The sequence below is a fragment of the Cariama cristata genome, unplaced genomic scaffold (assembly GCF_000690535.1).
Source record: "Cariama cristata isolate BGI_N322 unplaced genomic scaffold, ASM69053v1 scaffold8668, whole genome shotgun sequence".
Lineage (NCBI taxonomy): Eukaryota > Metazoa > Chordata > Aves > Cariamiformes > Cariamidae > Cariama > Cariama cristata.
The window spans coordinates 19,877-45,597 of NW_009631612.1; the positions used below are offsets into that span (position 1 = coordinate 19,877).

General features: G+C 37.5%; 1 protein-coding gene across 1 annotated transcript in view; it reads right to left on the reverse strand.

The window, feature by feature from the left end:
- Positions 1-23,250, reverse strand: part of XPO1 (exportin 1) — a 35,091-nt gene extending 11,841 nt beyond the window's left edge. Inside the window, exons 1-12 of the mRNA XM_009706025.1 lie at positions 23,115-23,250; positions 19,300-19,401; positions 15,331-15,403; positions 6,739-6,800; positions 6,617-6,661; positions 6,347-6,528; positions 5,822-5,870; positions 5,622-5,741; positions 5,389-5,517; positions 4,345-4,503; positions 1,361-1,558; positions 564-702 (exon numbers count right to left, since the gene is read on the reverse strand). Coding sequence (XP_009704327.1) covers positions 564-702; positions 1,361-1,558; positions 4,345-4,503; positions 5,389-5,517; positions 5,622-5,741; positions 5,822-5,870; positions 6,347-6,528; positions 6,617-6,661; positions 6,739-6,800; positions 15,331-15,403; positions 19,300-19,401; positions 23,115-23,240 — 1,384 coding nt within the window. The 5' untranslated portion in view covers positions 23,241-23,250. The remainder of the gene's footprint in view (positions 1-563; positions 703-1,360; positions 1,559-4,344; positions 4,504-5,388; positions 5,518-5,621; positions 5,742-5,821; positions 5,871-6,346; positions 6,529-6,616; positions 6,662-6,738; positions 6,801-15,330; positions 15,404-19,299; positions 19,402-23,114) is intronic.
- Positions 23,251-25,721: the final 2,471 nt, after the last annotated feature.

The window sequence follows — 25,721 nt, forward strand, 5'->3', positions numbered from 1 at the left end:
TTGCAGCTTTTGTACTTTCAAGCAAGGTCATTGTAGGATCTCAGCACTAACTCTGGAAAATATTTTAGAAGCTTAAGTTCAAGCTGAAATTTTGTGTTTTATTTAAGAATACTATAAAAAAAATTAAAAGTATCCAGAAGGCCTATTGAAGGAAGAAATCATTTTTGCTGAGGAGTGCTTCGTTTACACAAAACTACAAGTGAAGTAATAACCAGCAAGTCCACTTCAGAAAAATCCTTCCATTTAATAGTTTTCTAACAAAACTAAGGTTTCATTGGATCTCAAACATTTCAGTAAAGGAGTATCAAAAGGTGCTGTTCAATGGGAAGAGGCAAGGACAAAAATTAAGTAGTGTATTACTACTTAACCAAGTTATACAACACTACATGCTTAAAACAGAAAACTTCAGACCAACACTGCCTCCTCCCTTTCAAGTTTGTGTACTCGTCACTGATAATCATTGTACTCACACAATCATTCAGATCATAAGCCAACATTCTGTTACATGCTGCTGATGCAGCTGCACAGACCTACAGTACAAAACTACCAGCTAGTACACTTACCCAATGTTTCTCTCATATTTTTATACAAGTTTATGGAATCTGTATCCTTCATGAATTCTCGTACTACTTCCCCTTGGTCATTTTCCACCACTAGGACTTCTTCAGGTTTAGCCATACGGCTAACCATTAGCAATCGAACCTGTATGTTGCAAGGAAAAGTTAATATTGAATAAAACTGTAACACGAAAATACACACAGAGCTACACAGGTGCTTCCAGAGCACTCTAGTCAGGCAGTCTGACCAATATAAAGAGTATCTACAGCACTGCATGAGACTAGCTGACATTAAGATTCTATACAGACATGTTAACTAAAAAGCCATTAAGAATAGAGCCTGCTGATTTCTCTCTCTCTCTCTGAACAAGCTGAGCAGTTAAAAACAAAACCCACCCAACTGATGAAGTATACTTTCTAGAGTTTCAAAATGCGTATGCAGTATTAGAGGTCTTTTAAAGACCACTTTTTCCATGCACACACATTTTTTTTCTTCCAACTGTAACAATCCAGGTTTTATCTGCTTAAAGAAAGTTTAATACAGATTTATTTTTTTTTAATTAAGTCTTACTTTCATAATAAGTATCTTAAAAAAACCTGAAACATAGTATTAATACTCCTGTCATATACTGGTGTCATCTTGAAGTATTTTTGCAATTGCCACACATCAAGTAACTAGAGTTGAATTGCCAACTACTCAAAGCAAGAAAAGTTTTCTTACGTCGCTCTTTACATCAGGCAAAATCTCTAATTCAGGAACAGTATCTAAATCTTTACAGTAGCTTTACTTAAGCATGGATTACCTTGGACAATACAGGCAAATAAAGCTGCCTCCTTGGAGGAACATCAAAGTGTTGGCTTCCCGAAAGCAATGGAGAAGCAGATGTTGAAAACGGACTTTCCCTGTAAAGCTCAGCAGCTAAATGATTCCAATATTCAAGACAAATCTTGAAAATTTCAGTTTCTTCAACTTCTGATACTAATAACATATAATGAAGAGCCTGGAAAATAATGGTTTAAACATCTGATTACTAATTATTTCTGCAGATAAAACTACATTGCTTCAAGTTCAGTTATCCAAATACTGACAAAATGCCAGATTAACATACAAGTTAGGAACAAAAGGCATTACCATTGCAATGGCATTACTTACAGGTCAGAGTTCTGACTGGCAGAGCAACTCAAAAACAAAGCACCCTGTCAATCACTGTTGCTTTTCAAAGTGTGTATCAATTCTTAAGTGTAAGGTAGCCTAAAGACATCTTAAAAAATGCCATAGCCGAATCAGCTTGTTTGTAAATTATCAACAAACTCACAGCATCTGGACCTTCGGCAAGGCATTTTGTTTTACAGCATCAAAAAAACTCAACAGCTAGTTTCATTTGACTGCTATTCTCAAGACTCTTACTGCTACTTTGTTCTGGATCCTTATACCCTGAAGAACTGAAGGCAACCATCAAAGCCATACCGCTCGTTTGCTTTCCAAAGAAGTCATCCACCAGAACATTTTTCTTTACTGACAGAACAGTCACAGCAGACTGATAAGGCAAGGCCACTGATGCAATTCTGACAGCCTGAGATACCAACCACAGAAGTGAGAACTATATAGCCAAATATTTTTTTGCCCAGCTTATTTTCGAGTCCCCTGGTGAAAGATACCAAAGCAATAGCCCATCAGTGACACACAGAATGAAATAACATCTGAAGACATTTTCATAGCTTAGGTACTACAGCAACTCAGAGTATTTTAGATGGTAAAGACCCGATTCAGCACCTGTATCTACAACATCAAAAGAAGGATTCAAAACAACCACACATTAGTCTTATACACATCAATTTTTCTTGGTAATTTCACTTGCAATAACTTATGTAGCTTCCTTCACTAGGCTACGCAGCTCCAATGAATCCATGAACAATTTCAGAAGATCTGCTACATCCAAAGTGCAGGACTAAACAGGTTAGGATGACATAAGAGGTTTTTTAAGTAGCTGTGTAACTAGGTTCTATTACACTGGAACTTACAAAAGCAAAATTTGCAACCATTTTAGGCCAGTTTAAGAACTGTGTTAAACATTTCATCATCCTATACAAGACTGAAAGTCTTGCAGTTGAGTTTTGTAAATATCTGTTTTAAAGAAGAATTTAACATAGTTATACTGGACAAGAGAGGAGGCCAATACCTAAAAACTGCACTCCAACTTACACACAATCACACAGGTCATGCCACAGCTTCAGCCATTTACACAGGTCTTTCTAGTAAAGCCTCAACATAAGTAGAAACCTGGAGCTGTTCTCCCTCCATTCACAGCTATTGTGAAAGCTTACTACCTCCAAGTCCAGGAATGATCTGGGAACTGTTGATAGTTGGTTCTTTTTAAAATGAAAAAGCGATAATCTTCTTATCACATCTTCTAAATGAGCTACAATTTGATATTTGCAACCAAACTTTAATAGACATATTTTGTAGAGAGCTACCTCCAGAAGTAGTGTATTGAGAATACTAGCTGGAAAACCGACTAGAATTCAGACAGTGTTAGAATACAGCTAATCCACCTTCAAGATGTACTTCCCCGTCTCAATGGAACCTGGCCTCCAGGTTTAGACTGCAGTATTGTTTTTCTACCTCTATCTCAGGGCAGTTCCTCACCCTATCACCTCCATACCTGCACAGGGCTTGATTCTGGGCACAGGAAGTGGTGCTTCAAGGGGCTATGGAGCCAGTTTTTCATCCCCTTGGAGCTCAGCAGTGGGAAGGAGCTAGCAAAAAAGTCATCACAGAACAGCTCACCCTCAGCAAAATTTTTATTCACAATTAAAAACACACAACCAAAAAAACCTAATTTTGTCATCTAGTCCCACTACAGTACGAGGTAGTACCTCGACTGTTTAGTAGTCATCTAGAATTTAAGCCTTTACAACCCTTCATTCTTATCTGAATTTCCAGTCATTTCCACAGATTCCAGAGGTTTTGACAGTGAATTTGAACTTCACTGTCAAAGTTGAAAAGAATGCAGCAGCCTCCAAGAGAAGAAGGGAACAAGCAGAGAGGAAGGACAACTATAAATCTTATTCTCAACTGCTCTAAGACAGCTGATAATTGAGGCCCCTAGGTTCTGCTCCAAGGCCAGTAGTACTACAATGAAGCATGCAGTCATTCGGTTGAGGTCTGCCATTAAGTGTTACTGGCATACAGAGCCTTTATTACACAGAAACAGAGTATCATCCCTGAGGATTATATTTAAAGCCTTTCAGCTAAACTTTGGGAAACGGCAAATTAGGCAGGAAGCTACACCAGGATCGAAGCACTGAACTAGAATATGCGCTGTACCCTAGAAACCAGCTTTCGATGCCAAATAAAAACATAACTGAGCTGCTTCACACAGACTGACGAAAGTCACAGCAACACCTTCTCTATATGAAAGGTAAACAGAAAATATGGCATGTAAAGACCCATGGAAAAAGAACACACGAGTTTATTTTAAAGCCGTATTTTACACTTTCAAGGAGGAACAAGTAAGAAGAGATGGAGACAGACACTTGTGTCTTCAGGCATTGTATTAGTATAGGATCACTGAAAATAGAATGCCACTGAAGCATACTAAGGAACCAAAATTTTGAAAGGTTTTTTGTACTCACGTGATTTACTAATTATGTGAAGGAAATATGATTTCCCCCCTCCTCTTACCCACTTCAAGTACAACCATCCAGAGATTATATTAGTATCACATCCTCTGAGTATGAGAACACACTTGCTACATTTTTAAACCAGATAAACTGAGCAACTTACCTCCATTAATGTTTCCCTCAGATTTAATCTTTTTTCTATAAGTTGACCATGTTCCTTGAGGAACGTGCAAAGAAACAAACTGAGATTCTGAATGAAGTTCTGTTCATCGTCTTTTCCATTTGAGTATGCAAGTCGGATATTGGTATTTAAAGGAAGCATCTAATAAAAAGAATCCAGACATAATCAAGAATTTCCCTTTTTATACAGAAGCAGAACTATTGCATATTAACCAGTATTTCGCCCTTGTAGCAAAAAAGCCCTTCTGCTCTCCAGAGTATCCACTCTTTACAGAGCTTTCTTACAAAAAAAAGTCTTAGAGCTCCTTCATTTCATGCTTGATCCCCAGATGGACAGTAAGGTGAAAATGCGAACAAATACAAAAGTTCTGATGAACTAAACCTTTTCCCATCCCTTCTAACAGTGGTTGTAAACCAAGGAAAGTAGCTACTCTACCAGACACTTCTAACTGGTATCAGGCAAAGATGTTCCAAAAATGTGTTTGTTACCTATCCCTAGTAACATTAAGTTTCAAAACATTACATCATCATAACAAACACCCTTCAACTGTCCACTTAAGATGCAAATACAATGAGGAAAGCTACAAACTCGTGTACCTGAATCTGAACTGCTCAAAGGAGAATCATCAAAATTATATGAATTTATACCATGGCTTTATACAACAAACTTTTCTATCAGTTTCAAAAACTAAATAGCAACTTGCAGAAGTTAGGTCAGTTTAGGTCCCACGAGTCATATAGTACACATTTTGTTGCATCTCTCAACTTTCCCCCATCAGACAGCCTGAGTGCTCAAAATCCCTCTTTAATTAATCAAAACAATCAATGCAGCAGAAATACAGCTGTGATCTACAGTCAGAAAAATACTTAGCATCTTCTGATCAACCCATAAATACTACTGAAGAACAATATTTGCTCTATCAAGGGCTCTATAGTGAATAAAACTTGTAAACTGAACCAGATTCTACAGAAACTGATTTTGCAAAATAAACCAGTCAAAAGAGACCAATTTATAAAAAAACATTACCTGTTTTAACTGCATCATGGTCAGTGTAAAAAGTGTTACAAACTGTTCTTCATACTGGCTTACACTGACACCTGCAATCTCCGTGAGGCACTTCAAAGAGACATTTCGAAACATGGGCACATTTAAGAACTATTGAGGAAGCAAAAAAAATAGAGTATTACAAGAGTGTTGCATGCTAAGCTTTTCTGTAACTTACATTTAAATTTAAGAGCCATCAATTTTTGCATAAGTACCTTGTATATTAGTGTGCTGATTAACTTGGTCTCAAATATATATCCCAGAGGAATCCAGTTCAGAAATCGTAGCAAAGTTTCCAAAGTTGCGTGAACTAATGGAGCATTTTGGGAGTTTTCCTGTAAAAGAGCATTAGTTAGCGATTGTTAGGCATGATGGGGGGAATTTTTAAAAACATCATTAAAGAAATAAGACTTACCATCACAAACTGACACAGCTGAAATATCTGAGAGAATTCATTGCACATGCTGTAAAAAAAAATTAAAAATTGAGTATTTCCATGTTCCATAAACAATCCTATCTACTTTAACCAAAATGTCTACACTGACAGAACAGGTCCTTAAGACCTATGTCCATGGAGGCCTTCATAAGCTACCAGGCTTTTACCCATTTTCATGGTATAACACGTATTTTGAAGTAGCTTGAAGCCTCTGCCTGCACATTCTGGCTTGGAAATACAAGCAATGCTGAATGCTCTGTTAAAAGGGTAGGAACCATCAGCCAACAGATGCTACTTGTAGTAAGTTAGAAATGTCTGTCTGTACCAAGTAAGTTTGGTATCACCTAACAGTACTGCCTATAAAGAAAAATTAGTAACCCACTCAGTCTCAGAAATCAAATTAGACAGCTGTAGGTGTTCACTCAAAAGCTCAAAGTGAGAACAACTATTTAGCAGCGAGCACAAAGTCTACCATATTAATTAAGATTTAATACATATACTTGCCTGTCTTTCAAATGCTTAGCTTTTACTTGAGTAATCTGGCCACTGGAAAAATCAAATACTTCTTCACTCAATAGTTTAAGGATCACCATATTGTTCTGACAAAGGCTTTCACTAGTCCTGCTTGCTCCCACAATATCGCTTATAAAAGTTGGCCAGTGCTTTGGCCATTCCTGTTTCAGTATCTGAAAAGTGAAGCATCCATATGTTAGATACATCTGCAAAGCCAAAGACTTTATAACAAGATTTAAAACCTTATGAACTCTAGCTTACCTGAACAAGAATCATATTCAGTTTCCCAATATACACTTTCTCTTTCTGGAGAAAAGAAAGGAAGAGTCAGGTTATGCATAATATTCCCCTCCCTCTTCCTCCCCTGAAAAAAATTCACTTACTTCTACACACGTTGGATCAGATGAGGTCTTGATAATTAGGCCAACAACATATTTTTTAATACCTGCAGAAGAGTTAGGAATTTATTTTCAACTATGCCAGATATCACAAATGTAGTAATAAATATTTTTTAATTCAGATTCTTCACATGAAAAAGAAACACCTCTAAGGAACATATATGCATGTGTCAGTGAGCATCCCTCTTGACCCGTGTGCTATATGGGAAAAAAAAAAAATCTACTTTTGTATCAATTCTGCAAGAGGATATTTCAGATGTACAAAATGGCTTTACACCTAAGCTATTCCAATAAAACAGACTAAGGATTAGAGTGTACTTGCAGTAATTTGCACTAGATCAATCTATCAGCTTCCTAAAAGCTGCAAGAAATTGAGAAACGCTGCACTGGTAGCACTGCACAACACTGAATTAGGCTGAAGATGGAAAGATGGCACCCAGCACTGTCCAGACCCTGACATATACTATGATAGGTACTTACAAATGCTGCTGTTGAACTCCCTCAGCGAAATGTATTTCTACTTATTATGCATTTTCAGACCATACCTAACAACTCAAAAGTTGGCAGATTATTCTTACTGCCTCAGCCAAATGTTTAAAATGGCAAGACCAAATACAAACAAGAGAGTCCTATCTTCTTTGACTAACGCTTTATTAATAAAAAGTGAACTCCAAGAACAGAGCTTTCTAAGCATGACTCCAGCTTTAATGCTAAGTTAGCTAGAATTGCTTTGACACATCACCTTCACTGTACATAAAAGTTCCAAGATGCTCCAGTTACCTAGGTGATTCATCTTAAACACAGGAAATCTTACACACAGCATTTAGAAAAGAAACACCATGCCAGAAGTCAGCAAACTTTCCCTGCACAATCTTACAAGAATGAAACTTAACACTTTATTCACCAATATAGTACAATGCGCTTGGATTTGGACTACTGTGCTTTTATAGCACACATGGACACTATGGATTACAAAACTCTCAATAAATTCTGGTGTATTGCTTTTGCGTTTTTTGCTTAAATTAACAATTTGTCAACTGGGGGCACAGACTGCATTTAAATCAGTTGTGTTGTTGTGTTTCTTCGACAAATACTTTAAATTTACTTTAGCATTTTCAGCTCCACCACAAAAAACCAAAACAAATATAACCACACTGTAGCAAGCTATACCACCTAAAGTTTCACTTTGCCACCTAACCCTCAGCTCCCTCCTCACCATCAATCTGTTGGTTACTGAAGACGTGGACACAATGGCTTTCCAAGTGACTTTTCATCACAATGTACCTATCTAAAACCATCCTGTACAAAAAAAATCTGACTCCAAGAAAAGGTACGCACAGAGGACCTAGAGTCATTAACTAGATAAACGTTGCTAATCGTTCTACTTCAACATAGCTTTGACATGATGGATCTGAGCATATGGGGGATTAAACACTTCAAATCAGGCAAGCGTCTTCTTGTGATAGGGAAGTTTTAGAACAGGTGTATGTTTTGCTATTCAAATTCATGAACCCAAAATCTGGTTTCAATAATTTCTTCAACAAGGCAGTCAACTGGCTCATGCAGACAAAATGCATACATCAAAGATTTTAAAAAAAGTTGTCACTTCACTGAGAAGAATTCCTTACATTGAAGACATTTCATTTTCCCCTAGTCACTATCCTAAATTTTAAAACGTTTCTAAGACTTCACTAGAATTAACCGGTTTTTTGCATTTCAGGCCTGATCAACAGGACTAAAAAGAAACAGTTTGGTAATTGCACTCTCATGAAATCTGGAAAAGCTACATCTAGACTTTGAGCCATTAGATACATACTAGACAGGAGCTGTTCTACAGGTAGTTCCAATTACAAATCAAACTACTTACCATTATCAAGTGGGATCAATCCACACTACTCCAGAAGAATGGCCATTAACAAAGTATCACTGTCAATCACCGGGTAAGAGTTACTACCAGGCAATAGCATTAGTGTGATATCATAGGCCTCTCCTAGTATTTTAAAGCTAGAACACACACACTTTGCTGAAGCATTACAGCTATCCAAAAAAATGAGATATGAAAACCCCCAAAATAGTATCGAAATAGGTTTGCAGTGCCAGAAACTAAACTATTGTAATTGTCTGCCAAACCACTAAGGGAAGCCCACTGTTGCAACTCTGCATTTCAAAGAGGAATTAGAAAGTGAATGTTGTTCCTCTGACTCCAAAACTACATATTTTCCATCTTGCTGCATCCATAGTGTTACACTGTTTAGTTACAACTTGCATGCTATGCTACCATTGATCTAGCTTTGAGATCAGCAGATGAAAACAGCTGCCCTGCTCCAAAGCTTCTCCATGAAAAAAAACCCAAAACCAATGACCTCAAACAACACACACTCCCCACACCAACCATGGTGACCACAGCTCAAAGGACAGCCTAAAAAGTTTACTAGTTTTCACACATCATGCTGCAGGCTTCTAAGGTCTTCAATCCAGTGAACAAAGTCATATTCTTAATCCCTTAAAAGCAGCAGCTATCCAATTCTCTAATGCCTTTTTTGGCTGAAATGGCATTTTCTTGTCTCCCTTTTTTTTGTTTTAAACTGAAATATTATGGTTTCTGCTCCATATTTAATAGCTCATTTCTTTATTGTTCCATAGGAAAGATAACTCTCAGTACAGCAAGGATATTTCAACTTTATACTCTGACAAAAATCAACACGTAGGCTAGTGACCATTTTTCAGCAGAACATATCCAAGAAACTGTTTAAGGGTAGTAGCCCATTGGATTTTCTAAAATCACTGTGTTTTAGGAACTTAAAAGGAAGTGTTACTTTAAGGAGGCACAGGACACGCTCAAGCCACACAACCATTGCCTAGGTCTCCTTCAATCACAGAAGGAGCTGAACAAGTCTTGAAAACAGAAATAATGCAACTGCCAAGTTCAGACCCTTCACTGAGCCAAACAGGAAGAGACAGACATTCCTGAAGAGACAGACTTTCCAATAAAACACAAGAAAAAAACCACAACACAATACCCAGGACACACATAACATTCTTCAAGGACTATCTGACATAATAACCACTCTGATCTCATTACAACCTGCGACCAAAGGGAGCAGACCCTGATTTCCATTCTCAGACTTCCATTGAGACAGCACCAGCAGTCCTAGCACTTGCTTAAGAACTTGTTCAGAGGCTGAACTAGTAGAAAAATAGTTACCAAAAAAGTTCAGCAGTTTTAAAACTGTTTTGAAACTTATCTTCTGCCAGCTCAGTTCTCTGAACCAGCGCACTAAAGGGCCAGAGAAGCACCAGTACTGGCTCAAAGACATCAAAGTGCACAGGTGAGGAACACCTTTATCCACAGCAGTTGAGTAGTAGATCAATCTAGCTGCAACATCAAAATATGTTCTAATTATCAGAAAGGTTGGATATCATTATTGTCAGAAGGCCTGGACTACAGCCACTGTTGTACTTTGCTTACCAGAAAATGCCAAGAAGTACTTTTGTACAAAGTACAAAAAAAAGGAGGATAGAGCAAGGAGATTAATCCAAGGCCTTTTAGAAAGCTTCTGGATGAGCATTAGATATTGTGGTCCCTATGGGAAAGTTGCTCCTCTACAGAGAGGCAAACAGAGTAAAAGTGAAACACTTTCTGGAGGGAAAGTATTTTCACAGGTGACCCAAGCTATTTAGAGCTGAATTGGGACAGCCAGGAGCATCACATTATCCAACAGTAGTAAATTCCACAGTCTAAACTTGAGAAGTGTGAAATATCCTACAGTCTAATCTTTGGATGTGGTTTTGGAAGCAATTACATCTCATCTAGGCTGTGTAATCCGAGCTCAGAGGAGTTCCTATCATGACCAAATACAGCATGTTACCGTGAATACACACAGTCAGCAAGTACCCACCCGTAGACCAAACCACTTCTTGTACTTAAGACATACAAGCACATCATTTTATGCAGTTACAGAGCACAAACATTTAACAAGTATTGATAGTTATTCTAGCTAGTGTTGCAGATGCAAGTTTACACTAGTTTACTACAATTAACAAATTCTCTGCTTATATTAAAGACTAAGAGGCATAAAGGAAACAGGTGGACAGTGTAACTCAGCAAATTAACGTTATTTTGCAACAAAAGTTAGAATTTCATATCCTAAAGCTGAGTTACCACTCCAGGGACATTTGCATGCATACACACTTAATACTAAACTGGTTAAGTAGTCCCAAAATGCAGTCAAAATACCATCTTATTTTTAGTCTTAAGAAACAATGTTTTCCCATATTGTCCCACAAATCATCCTTCTCCATCAGTGGCGAATCAAATCAATCCATTATCTATTTGCTTTTCAACAACAACAAAAAAATTGATGAAAATTCTGAAAAGGGGCATAGAGCTTGTCTTCCCCCACCCCAGAAGTGCCATGTAGCTCATTCTCCGTTCACTACAGAGTATCAAAAATCTCTTCAGGAAGCAGGCCAGAAATTTCCATTAAAATATCTAAGCACTGCACATAAAAATCTCTTCTACAGCAGCTTCCACTACATCAAAAGCTTTATACTTAACTCCAAGACCTTCCTGTAAGCCACTAAACTGCATCTCTCTCTCTAAATACTTCATTTTTTTTTTTCTCTCCCCCATTTCAAAATGAGAAAAGTTGTACAAGCAACTCAGGTTTCATAATGAAGAAGTGCTTATCCATTCCAACTGAAAACACTCCAGACAAGCTTGCTCTGTTCACAGAACAGAATTTCATTTCACATTGCAGGATTAATGAAACATATCACTGAATTGAAGACCAAGAAGTCTTTATTTCTAGACAGGTTTTCACACTGTAAGAGAAAATCCTATTGAGACCATAGCACTTTAATCAAATGACATCTTTTATAAGTATTATTCAACAATCAACTCTACAGAATAACAGAGTTTAAAGCAATTTAGTATCACCTCAATAAACCGAGAACTTTTACTTGAGAATGATAGTACAATACTTGAGAAATAACCAAATTCACCACTGTATGGGATGTTCTGGAATATGCCCCTTGCCTTTCACTAAAGCAGCCTCAGAAGGGTTTCAATGAAAACCACATTACATCATTTGTATATGTGTAAGAGAAATCCAAAGCATTCTCCTAAGAACTAAATACATTATAAAGAGCAGGTCTAACCCATTGCTATGGTCTATGACTAAACAAGGTTGAACATGCAGGCCAGGCATCTGATTTAACTGAATTTTACCAGTTCTGTGCCCTGTAAATTCCACCTTTGCCTAGATAACCAATTGGTTCAAACTGCTAACTCCAAAATAAGTTAAAAAAAAGTATTTTAGAAATGTAAACAGATTGTCTTGCCCAATTCCTGTTTCAGAATTATGGGAAGATACAGATGAACTCTCCAGAAGTGTTTAAAATCCTAAACCTTCAAAATCAGTGACACCGGAGGAACAGAAAAACTTTTTATAAGTTAAAAAGTACCAGGGCCAGAAGAGCTGAAGACTGAAAAGCTATTTTAAAATTAAAGCAAACTAAGAATGGAGTTTCAAGTCCAAAGAACACGTCTGAAGAAAACATTTTTTCCTACTTGCATGTGGAATCTCAGGCTGGAAGCTAAAACCTCCCAGCATTCAGACTGAAGCAGTAACAAAACCCTGGCTAACCTCAAGGCCCAACAAGTCATTCTGATGTACAACTTGAGGTACAGCTGGGAGGAAGAGAAGAATCAAAAAAAAAAAAGGGTTACAGTTCAGGCTCTGTAATTAATGACGTCATTTTATTTCTCCAAGAATTTTCAGGCAGGCTGTTTCAAAAACTTTTTCATTGACTGACAGCTCAGTTCAGGTCTGCTTGTAACTTCAATTCTTAAGCCCTGCTACTCCTGCAAAGCAAAACCAGTATTTTTTCATAAATGGATTTAGTTTCATCTTAACCAAAAGTAAGATTTGTCAGCTGTATTTACTACACAAATCAAATTAGACCTTAAGTTTCATGAAGTAAGATCTAACATTAAAAATAGCTAATTTATAACCTGCATGAATTGCTTAGTCACTAAGCATTTCTTCGTTATACTGAGTTTCGGTTTCCTGCACCCATACTTTACTAGTTACACTTCAAAGGGGAAAATCTTGTCCACTAAAGAAATGACTGGAGTCAGAATCAAGGAAGCCGCAATTTAACCAGTCTTATTATCTCACAGGTAACGAAGTCATCTGAATGAGCTCTGGAACAGTTCTTTTGTACCAGCCAGTATCATCAGCCAAGTGAATTAAAAAATACAACCCTCATCACAGACAAAACTAGATTACAGATGAAATACTGATTCTCCCTCCTACACCACTGAGGCCAAGACAGATCAAATGCCACGGTATGGTAAGTATATTTGTTTCCTCTTCTATTGATGTACAGGAGAAACCAGACAAGTAAAAGCCAACTAACTCAATTCCCCTAAAATGTGAGCGTAAAAGTCAATTTCACAATTTTAGTTTGGCTCTGTGAAAGGGAAAATATTTTAAAAGGTTGAACTAAAGACACATTTGTTAGGATGAAGGAATTTTTTTCCTCTGGAGTCTTCAAAAGAAGCACAAATAGAATACTTAGAGTTGATTGCACAGCTACAGACTTTTTTTTCCTCTGGAGTCTTCAAAGGAAGCACAAATAGCATACTTAGAGTTGATTGCACAGCTACAGACAGTAACTTTTTTTTGCATTGTAATGTATTGAGCTACAGTTACTGCTTCTCAGGTGACAGGAACCAGACAGTACTACTATGCCTGCAAACACTGAAGTAACAAAAATCTAACACACCAACTCAAATATGTCAGTTCCACAATTCATTTAAGCCACGTATCCAGTATTATCTTGGCATGTCAAGAACAGATGAGATAACATGACCCAAAGCACAGCCAGCAACCTCATCCTACCAGCACTATTTCTCATCTATTCTATGCACTAAGACTGTGTCTGTTTAAGACTTGTAATTACTGAATTATATTCTTTATTTGGCACTTGTTCAGTTCCAAAGTATCAAGTAAGTCTACCTTTGTGATGTCGCCTATTCTATTACGCCTCCCTTCACCAGTGGCCAGTAGTAAGCTGAGCAAGTGCTTCGAACTACTGACTCCTTAAGTTCTTCCTGCTCTGCTCCTACAGGCAAAAAGCTTTAGGAGAATAACTTCCAAATGCTGAAACTAAGAGCTCATAGTCAGGAACGTAACAAGATTCGAGTAAGTTGAGATACTCTAATTACTAAAAGCACACAGAGTACTTCAGGGTGCTCCCTTAGTTTCTCAAAACAACATAGTTGTGTCTGAGCCTTAGTTGAAGTTGTTCCCTAGAAACCTGCAAGTCTGTTTCCAACAGCAGAATGAATGCAAGACCTTACTTCCACTTTCAAAAAGAGCTACGCCTTATCTGTCAACCTGTAGTTGGAAGGGATGGGGGGAAAGGTGAGAAGAACAATCACCAAAATGTGGAAGTTTCCCTCTACGTACTTGTTTTCATCAACATCTACAAGCATGCTTTAATCAACAGTTTCAGAACCTAAGCACTGGCAGTAAAAATTTAAAGCTCACTTAGCATTGTTAATAAAAGCTCCCAGCAGAACAGAGAAATTTGGAGTAACTTTAATGAGTTTCAAAACCAGCTTTTAATAAAAAGTCAAGTATAGAATGGTGACAACATTCAATGTCAAGGATTTAACCTACTTGTACTTAATGTTTTTAAGTACAATTTATCATGACTTGACAGAAAGCTATGTAAACAAGCATTAATCCTCTACCATACAGGTACCTCCATTTACTATAACTACTGTCTAAAATTCAACACGCATTGCAAGCTATAAGGCATGGAGAGAAAAGAACAAAAACAAACAGCATTTATTTTAAGATTTCCAGACTTGCGAAGACAGAAGACTGGGGTTTGCCCTACACTGCACTTCCAATTACAGCAATCCAGCTGCATGCACACTTAGATGAATTACAGCAGACTTTATAGTATCTCACTGCCTAAAAGAATGAATGATCATTAACAGGTAAGACTATGCATTTACTTAGTGTTTCTATTTTAACATCATTATGACTGCTTACAATTTCAGAAAAGTTACAGAAATCTACACATGCTACCAGATGGACCACATAGCATACCAGAAAAGTGACAGTGTACTGGTGGGGCTGCATACACAGCCCAGACAGGCCAATGAGAGCCTCCTGTGCCAAGTACAGAGGATCAAAACCTCTACCTCAGAGCCAGGAGCTCACTTCAGAAGCTCCCTAGGGTTAGACCTCTTCAGATAAGTTTGGCCTGTAAGCCAGCACAACACTTAAGTGATGATGTTTCAAAACCATCAGTCAAACCTTTTACCTTGCCATAACATTTACAAAATTTCAGGTACTCACCACCCCACTGAGACCATTATCACGGAAGAGAAAGACATGGTTTCATCACCCAGAAAAGCACAGATAGTCTTACTACATGATGAAAAGTTACTAGCCTAATGGTATTTGATGCTGAAAATTACTTACATGGGGACCAACAGTCTAAATCTCACTTAATATACAAAGTTAAGAGGAAAGGACAAAAATCCCTCCCTACCTTCACACTGGTTCCTTGGAAGAATCTTCCATCTTGTTTTTATCACATTTTCCAAGATTTGCAGTCCATAATACTGAAAGTGGAGAAGAACAAAATGTGAGTACATTACTCCAGGACTAACTGACTTTCAGGATTCTCATTCAGTCAGACATTCACACTTAACATCTAAGACTTCAAGATTATTAAACTAACAATTTATTAAATATATGTCTATTCACCCATTTACTGAGGTTTCATGCATTTTTTTGTTTGTTTGTTTTATTCTTCACTATACTAAGTCCTGCTGTTTGATCATGCTCACACCAGGAGTGGGGGGCAAGGGGAAATAATGAGAAGCCCTCTGGCAGACAATTTTGGCTATCTGGAGAAGTAGCAGCCAGATATGAATTTGCATCATGAATGACTGCTCATATGTTCAAGTATTAACACAACCAGGCTCCTAAAACATTTAGCAGCTTGGATGGTCTCAAGCTTCCTATCGTTCCTCTAAGAGCTGAAAAAAAAAACCCTTGTCTTAGCATCACATGTCCTGACACTGGCACTTTCTAAAGAAAGTACTTTCCCAACTTCACTGGTGTGTTACTTTAGGAACAGCAAGACAACCCACAGGTTTATTTAATTTCAATACCCACCCCAATACGGCAGCTATTTCTACTATTTAAAGATGAACTTTTGTTCTCAGTCAAAGAATAATAAAAAAATGAATAACCTCTTGGAAATCCTTTTACCTTTCAGGAATTCCTTCCTATATTCTTACCCGAAACCATTAACGTTTGCAAAGTAATCGGTACGGCCAGTCCCTCTGCCCATTTGTCCCTACTGCCAACTCACAGTAACAGGGAAAGAAGTTTGTGATGATATGATCAAAGAACTTTAATATGTAAAACCCCATTAGCATGAATAGACAGGAGAGAAAAGGGGATGAGGAGTTTTGCGTTTACTTTATCTGCAGTGGATTAGGAAGCGGGGTGGGGGAAGGGGGGTGGAAATCACATCAATGCCTGAAAGGTAAACTCAAGTTTTCACAGTTAAAAGTTTGGCTGAGAATAAGAGTTCCTCTTTAAAATGGTTAGTTGTTACACAAAGTAGGATTCATTAGCATTTCAACCAAAGGGATCATATAAACTTCAGTTTAATTAAAAAACACAATGTAGACTGTCCCAAACTACATTGTATTAAAACACGATTTTTGCTGTTCTCATCTTAACATAACACACATCCCCTTGCTTCTCTATCCGATCCCAGTTCGCACAAGCTTCACGTGTACATCCTGCATTTGCAAAATATTCCGTCACCTTCCAAAATCTCGGGTACCAAGAAAAACTATGCATTAACAGAAAGTTGGCACGGTATTTTTTTCTCCATGACCAGCAGCAGAAGTTTAACAACTAGATTTTAATCTGTAAATTTACTTAACACAAAAGCTAAATGAAATCAAGGGAATGTTCATAACGGACAATGTATGAAAAACATTCTTAAGCAAAATGCTTCATTTCACAGGAAGTGATTTCAACCACCGCTATAGATTCATAAATGCCATCTGCAACTGATCCAGGCTCACAGTACAAAACATACTTAGAAAAGCTTCTAACAATGTTGAAAGTAAAGAATGATATCAGACAGTGCTAACTTCCCTGAATGAGATCTAAACTCTATTTAGATTTCTAGATTCTACAGGCACACGTATTAATAGCCCTTTCAGAAAACATCTAATCAAAAATGTTAGTTTTGCTTCTAAATTTTTTTCCCTAAGTCAACTTACTTAGCTTTTAAGACCAGAATGGCAAGCCTAGTTTAATTTTACAAAAGCACTAGATGACCAAACAAAACTTAAATGAAAATCTTGACATAAACTACGGACAGATCTCATCTCTAGTCTTCCCTCCCTCCCACTTGGGATTTCCTCCAAGTCAAAGAAAAGGATACCACTAGCAATTTGCCACACCTATCCCTCATTATCTGCCCAAATACCTAATTTGGATTCATGTACCTTAAACGGTGAAGAGGTTTATATTGTCTAGGTTTCAAATTATTCTTTTGTATATATGTGACTTCAACTCTGCCCTCCGCTGGTCTCTTGTTCATCTCTTCCTCAGTACTATTCATTTTTCCTAACATTCGCACATGAAATATAACGGCAGCAGTAATAAAACCACTGCATACAGTCTTCACCTACCCATCCATTCTTGCCATACCATGTTTGAAGGCTTCATCAGCCTGCCTGAACACTCTGCAGGGAGCTTCCTGAGTTTTTTTATATTGTTTTTAAGCTTTGATTTGACTGCTGTAATTTTTGGTATTTCCCAGACAATGAGATACACCAAGCCCAAAAACAGTCACTGACACCAATTACAAGTTTTGCCATTTGAACCATCAGAAGTGTACTTTTTAATGAACTATTGCAACAGTACATGCAAACCCATTTAAACTGTGCATAAAATAGAAGTCTCTCGAAATTCGTTTGTTCTTGGTTTGCTTAGTTCAAATTGTCTAATAGCAACTCACTACCCAGTTATGAAGATGAGGGACAGGTAACAGCAAAGACTGAAAAAAGCATGAAATGATCCCTATGGTAGAAATTTCTATGGTACCCTTATTACTTATTCTATGCACCGAATCCCTTTCCCTCCCACCTCCCAAGAAACAAAAACAATTGATGAACAGAATTCAGTTAAAGGGAATCAAAAGGGTAGACCTTGTGGAGGCCTGCCGTCAAAGCCTAGCTGTGTCAGTTGCACAGGAAGACACCCCTTTTCTTCCTATTACAAGCAATCAACATAATGGAACATTATGATTAATATCAGGTAGTGTTAACAGCTTTAATTCAAGAAAAAATATGATTGCATAAAAGCCAAATGTCATAGTGCACAAATTTAGCACCAAATCATTTGCAATTTATGTAAATTGAAGAATTCTTTACCTGTTGCTTTCTTTCTGTTCCTCTAATCATCTCATTTTTCACAAGACAAATTTGAGTTTTTAAAAATACTGTTGATAAATCAACTTAAACATTAGTAATGTCTGTCAGTATAAAAAGCAAAGTTTACCAGGCAAGCAAACAGGCAAACACTGTTACTTAAAGGTTAGCACTTTGAGGAAGTTCTTTAAACTGTTTTCCCCTAAACTTCAGAGAGCAATGAAAAAAATTGAACTGTTTCATGAATACCTCCTGATTTCAGAAACCATCCAAACACGATTATTTTCTGTTCGAACACAGTGTGCATCAAGCAGAAAATCATGCATGTCAGTTATTTGAGATAATAATCATTGAACTTAAGACAGTGAAAACACATTTTGATCAACTTTTTGGTTCAAGCTTCAGAAGTCTTTAGTAAAGCATCTTAAATTGTAGAAAAAAACCTGAATCCTGCCCCTTTTAGTCTCTACCATGATGGATGGATTTAAAACAGCAGTACAAAGCAAATGTGTTCTGCATGTTAGTAAAGACTAATCTCATACTACAAAGAGTTTGGGGTGCTTAACTTTCACAGATTGCTCAAAATCTTGGCCTAATAAGGTTTCTATTTTGTCTTTAATACACCTAGGCATAAATTCCCTCCTCGGTTATGTGCACATGGCTCTCATTATGACCAAAAACATCCAAGCACTTACTCAAGGACAGAATGTGGCTCTAGGAGACTTTTCATTACTCGGATATATACAGACACACAACAATCTCTGGAAGTGGCATTATGCTTGTACGTGTCTTGAAAAAAACCCCTGTATTTCCAATTTAGCTCTTCCTTTTTTTTTTAAAAAAAAAAGGACAAGTAAGTTCTTGTCAATGTAAAAGGAGTTTGAATATTTCATTCATTTACAGTTCTTGTTTAAAGCCAACTTTGGGAATAAGACAATAAAAAAAATGTAGTTTGACTCAAGAAAGTCTATGGCTAAAAATGAGATACCTTCCTCAAAGTTTATGAATGGAAGAAAGAGGAAAACCAAATAAGTAAAAGTTAATTTGCTTACTTTGGTATTCATGTTCTGAGAGAACTCCAAAATAGTATCAACTCTTGTCCACGCATCAGGATGTTCTTTTAAGTGAGTCAAGACTTCCTGTGCCATTCTTTGCTAAAAGCAAGTTTGATAAAAAAATATTAGTATTAGATTATTTAATAAGTTATATACTGTCAGTGAAGACATCAATACATAACATGTCTTTAATACACTTATCCAAGAGTTAGACAGAACTCAATCAGGAGCAACAAGTCCCTTAAGCCCCCTTCTGTGTGACAGTTAAAGTTTATTAACAACCAAACTCCAAAACCACATTGATGCAAGACTTGTCATTTACTTACTTCCAGTCTTCCATACTGAATGATTCACCTAGACCAGCAGTGAACATGTGAGAACAGCACACATTATAGGGAAAATATATTAGGGAATGAAGCTTCCCCCCCTTCCAGAAAGTCATCTAGGTAAAATTTTATTCAAGGGCACCCAAACTTTCTACTTCTACTGGAAGCATTCATATAAAATGCCAGCTTTACGGAGTACTGTATCATGCCACAAAGCTGTTGATGTAGGAACTCTAGATTTTATTTTGAGGAAACACAGAGCAGAGCATTAGAGGTCTCCAATTCCCACTTCTGAGGAATTCCTTGATTTATCTAACAGCTTACAAAACAATAATAAAAACTGATTGGGGACAGGGAAGGGAGTTGGTCATGCTAACGGTTTGTTCTTCCTTGGGACTGACATTACCTATTATTGTACTAGATACTATAGTTTCATTAACATGCAAAACCTCATCTGAAGCAATTACACACAAATAGTTGAATTCATTTTAGCTATCCTTTTAAAAGCCTGGATGTTCGTAAGTCTTTTTTTAGGGAGTCAAATGATGTCAGCTATTTCCAAAAATGCAGTGTACTGACAAATCTTCCTGCAAATTGTATCACCCTACAAGCATCAGACACTGTGTTACCAACAAGGCGAACGTTTTTCATCACAATTAACAAAATTTAGCTCATTCTTTCACTGCGCTGTAGAGTCAATTCAATGGAATTACAAAGCAGTTAAAGTTTTACTTTAGGATTAACTTCAACAGTTAAAACTTACTACAGCTATGCAGATTCCTAGTCTGCTACAAGAACATACTTGAGCTAATCATCAACTAGCGTAAGAAAATATGTATTTTCAGTAAGACAGAAACCCCATCATGACCCCAAATCTACACACATATAATGCAAGAAATGGACAAATTGGGTATGGGATTTACCAAAGTAAAATTGAAAGCTGCAACAGAGCAAGAGTGTCTTAAAATATCTGTACAATACTGGTATATCTACTTAATAAAATTGCGCATAGCGGAGCAATTCCCAGTCTGATACTGACTTTGAGAAGCAAGTAAGTCCCTGTAGGTTTGATATGGAAAAGCACCACACAAATACTCAAAATAAGTCCAAAAGCAGTACATCATATTCTCACAGTATGACATCAGAGCTTTAAAAAAAAAAAATCAGCACTTTTGATGCAGTTCAGAGCTGGCCCAGCCTTAAACAGTGACAGAGGGAAAGAACAGCTGTTTTACTTCCAGGTTCAACCCAGGTGTGTTTTTACACTACCCTCCTTAGTGCTTCTAATACCGGTGACATATCACAGGATCAAATTTCAACACCAACAAAATACAGATGCTCAATATCCTTCTTTCAAACACTGAAAAGTTTGCTCTCATACCCACTAACCCCTTTTCTGGACATCAATTCCTGTAGTTTCATTTTAAAAAAGTATCAATTTAACAGTAACGCTTAATCAAGATCAAAGCCTCACTGTGTTGTTGCTACTAATATCAGTTAGCAAATAATCCTTCTGGACACATGAAAGTCTATCAGACCAATGGAATTAAGAGTCTGAGATGAGTGCAGGTAAACAACTATGAGTTGTCTAAAGTCTCCCTAGTCATGTGTTGCACTGGGGTGGGGTTGGGGACATTCTTCCTTTTCAAAGAAGTACACAAAAAAACCCATTAAGAACAGGAAAAATAAGGTCTAGGACAGAAAAGAGCTTTTCTTGCCTAATACAGACCAGAGTTTTGCAGGCAGAAATCAGAATTAAACAGGAGGAAGAGACAGGTGAATCTGGAAGCAAGTTCAGCATGGGCCACCCAGGCTGCATTCTAAACCTTTTTTAACCCTAGCACTGCCTTACTCTATTCCAGGCAAAACACTGTTAATTTCCCAACTTTAATATTTAGTTTCCTCAACTTCTTTTATTCCTGTCACCCTTTAAGACATAATTTGAGCTGTCAGGCTCCACAGAGAAGCATTTTTTCCTGCACAAACTTCTGAGCTCCTTGGAAGAGGCAAGAGCTCAGAGACTCACTGAAATAGGTCTCCACCTTTGGAAACATACTAGAATAGCAAACGAAATTTTCATTAAAGTGACATATATTAGTACATATATTTAAAATAAGTTTATATCATAATTTACTTTTGCCAGTTAAGTGCCACCTCTTGAATTTTTGCTTTTTATTGCATTCATTTTCTAAATACTAGAGACTACAAACAGCTGTTTTAAGCGAAGCAACTTCTCACAGTACCAGAACAGTGGCAATTTGATCATTGTATTTAGCATTAATCCTCTGTTCTCCTTATAAACCTTCCAAACTTTTTAACTCTATTCAAACCAAACAATACTATAAGCACCACCTATTTTGTAAGGCAGTACCGGAAACAAACACATCACTTAAAACAAGCACTCAGAAGTCCATACTTTTAAGGCAAAATCTACTAGCAGTTTTCTGTCATATGATCATTTAAAAACTACAGCTAGTAACTATTTGAACTTATGAAACTCAAAATGCAAATATTTCAAAAACCAGCATGGTATTTCAGAGCCTGTAGGAATTCACAATAGTAAAAGCTTTTTTTTTTTTTACAGATACACACAAAACAAGTATATTGTTGTTTACGCTAACAGCTGGAAGGAATAGAAAAGCATCAGCTACTTTATCTCATTTTAATTCACTGCTTATTGTTGTGCAAGAATGTATTAGAGATGCCTGACAGTGAAACTCCCAATTTGTTAAGCATGAACAATTAAAATTTGCCAGAAGAGGAACTATGCCAACACCCTTGTAGCAATACTTGCTTTCAACATTTAAGTCTTATTTCCAAAGTAGTTCAAGAAACAGATAAACCAATACAAGATTCACCTTCAAGACAATATATGCAAACACACAAATGCATGTATTCTCCCAATTCAAACTCAAACTTTGCAATCTGCACTAAGTCCAAAAAAAAGAGTGCAAGAAGAATCTGTGCAGACAAACAGTAAAAGGGAAAAAAAAATAGACACAAGAAAGGACAAACTCTTCTGTGTGACACATTTCTTTCTAAGTACAAATACAGTAATAACATCATTAAGATTTTTCTTTTAAATACAATCCTTCAGTGAAGCCAACATTAAATTAATGGCTTCACAATCCCATCCACAATAATAAACAACAGGTTACTCGGATCTTCTTGAAGAACTAAGTCAGACAAGGCGAGCTGCAAGCAGAAGTGCCCTTACCAAACTGTACTTGCTAATACTTTTCAAGATCAGAATGTATGCTAGAAACAAACCCACACTGAACTAACATTTTTCCAAGTGTCATTTCAATGTTCATTCATGAGGCCTGCCTTTAAACCAGGGCATGTGAATTACCAGTGACATTCCAGTCACTAGCAGAGTAAACTCACTAATATTACTGATTTTTATTGAAGTGAATTCATTTTGCTCAACTGATTTGTTGTAAGGTTAAACACGGTCAATAAACATAGGTTCTAAGTCCACATTACCTGTGCGCCTTCTCCATGGTACAAGCAGTTCACCACATTGTCCAAGAGATTGATATCCAGTTTCTGGTTAAAATCCAGCAGCTGACGAGCTGCATGGTCTGCTAACATTGTCATAATTGCTGGCATAGATTACTGCAAAATAAATAAGAAAAAATTGATAAATTAATAAGAAATTAGTATTTGACATAGCTGTAAAGCAAGTGCTTCAACTTAAGCATCTCATTTGAAAGAGATCAGCTGTGTTAGCAGTACTAGATAGCACTGAATACAACACTCCTTCAATTGTCGAGCAAGTAGTAGGACAAACTTTCCGAAAAATTCACATATCACTACCCCTGCTAAATTCTCAGGGTCTTCAGCTGGTATAGCACATAATAGAAGTCTGACTAGTCAATAGGCTGCACTAACAGCAAGGTAGAATTTATTTCAAAGCAGGTATCAGCTCCCATCAGTCCCTAAACGTGTAAACCAGTAGGTTTGCTGGTAGAAATACCTAGTACCATTACAATCAAAACCCATACTAGCAATCTCAGTCGAATTCTGAGTTTCGAAGGCCAACATGCACATTTAGAAGATTAGTTCTAAAAGCTTTTAAACAATTGGTTATGGACGTGAAATGTGATCTACATACACAGTAAGAAGTTAGCCGCTTCACACACTCCAGGGGAAAAAAAAACCCACACTTACAAGTTAACTACATACAGGTAAAAAATTACCACTGGAACTAAGTTGACTGTTTGAGGCCACTTTGCAAGGATGAAGTAAGGGGACTGTTAAGTCAGTAGGTTACTCTATGTACCACATCAGGTCACTTCAAACCGAAATGGAATTCTACTGGAGGTTTCAGGGCCCATAAAACCAGCGATACATGCATTAATTCTTTGTCCTGGATACAGCAGCCTCAATATCATGCAAAGGAAGTCAGGAGGGGGGTGTGTGATTGCGGGTGTGCGTATAAGATGCTGACCAGCCAGAGACTGATACAAGGCAATCACGAAAAGTAAGAAAATAAGCCAGAAACCACAGAACTGTGGATGGTAAATTATACTCCAACTTTTCCACACCACCCACCATGGTGGAAGCACCTGATCAAGTTTATTGCCCCTCCTCACAATCACTGGCAACCGTTACACATATTCCTTCCCTCTCGTCTACAGCAGCTCTCCTGGCATTCACTCTCCTTTTCAGAATCTTCCATAAAGCTGCAAATTTCATATAAAACTGCTCACCCGAGAAACAACTGAGAGCCTGGACAACCGCAAGATCACTCAGAAAGTTACACTAGAGCTATCTGAGCACTCAGAAAGATCCAATCTGAAACTCTTCCAGAAACAACCCCCATACGCCCAGCCAACCCATTCTTCAGAATAAGCTACAAGTCAGATTTGCGCTAAGTAACTTCATCTGTAAGTATGAACTCGGTTTACGCCTTACATATTCAAGTCATGCTCAAAAGTAAAGAGCAAGACAAACCTGTGCCTCAACCCAAGCAATTACTAATTAAGTGAAAGTCCTACAGTAGCATACAGTCAAGGAAAATCTTTTATTTAGAAATGTGTATATGCAAGTAGTGCCACGTAATTTCATTTACTTCTACACAGAAAAATATTAACTTCAAAACCCAAACATTTTTATTGTAGTTTGAAGTAAAAAACTCATTGTATTACTACACTAACAATCATTCTGAGAGCTCCATCTCAACATCGAGTCACCCTTTTTACAACAGCTACCTGGAAAAACAGAAGGAAATAAACATCAAGTAGAAACCAAAACAAATTAAAACTAACACACTCTATCTGTCCTTCCCCCTCCAACTCCTAAAGTTTTCAAAATTGTAGCGCTAAGTATGGAAGCAAGAAACAGAACAGTAGGGAAGGCTGATTTCATTCTTTTAACTCTGAAGGACACTTGAAACTTCCATCTCGCAGAGGGTCTGTAAGCAGCACTCCTAGAAGGCAAGTGCCCCAACTAAGAGGCTCCTCAGCTCCAGCGGTGAGTACTCCCGCAGGCAGGCAGGCAGGCAGGCTTCCAGGCCCTCCCCTTTTTGTTCACATCTGGCCCCCACGGCCCAACCCTCAGCCAAGGCAGGCGGGTTTCAAACTACAATAAACGTCGTAAATCAGTCGGTCCTCAGGTAGGGCCATTCATTTCAGATTTAAGCCTCTTTCGGTGGTTTTTACGCAGCCCTAAGAGCACAAACGAGGAGCCACGTGAGCAGACAAAGTTATTAACCACATGGAAGCAGAAAGGAAATGTTTTGAACAGGCCCCTTTGCCACTCCCAGCATTATCTTCAAAATGACCTACCTACTCGCAAACTGAAACACAGAAATGGCGGCTTTGTGGTCAATACCAACTGCAATCCACTCGATTTCCTACTCCTAACAGCGTACCCACAGGAAGCTTATCGTCTTGGACTTACTACACTCCTACACCTTTTTCCCCCTATCATGCCTGAACTCTGGAATAGGTTTAAGCCTCAGCTCTAAGAAACCCCACTAATCAATTCTTCAACAGTGCCAATAAATGGGGAAATAGAAACAAGAGAAGAGAAAAAGTTGAAGAAAAAAAAAAAACCTGAACTACAATATAGCAAGAATGTGACATC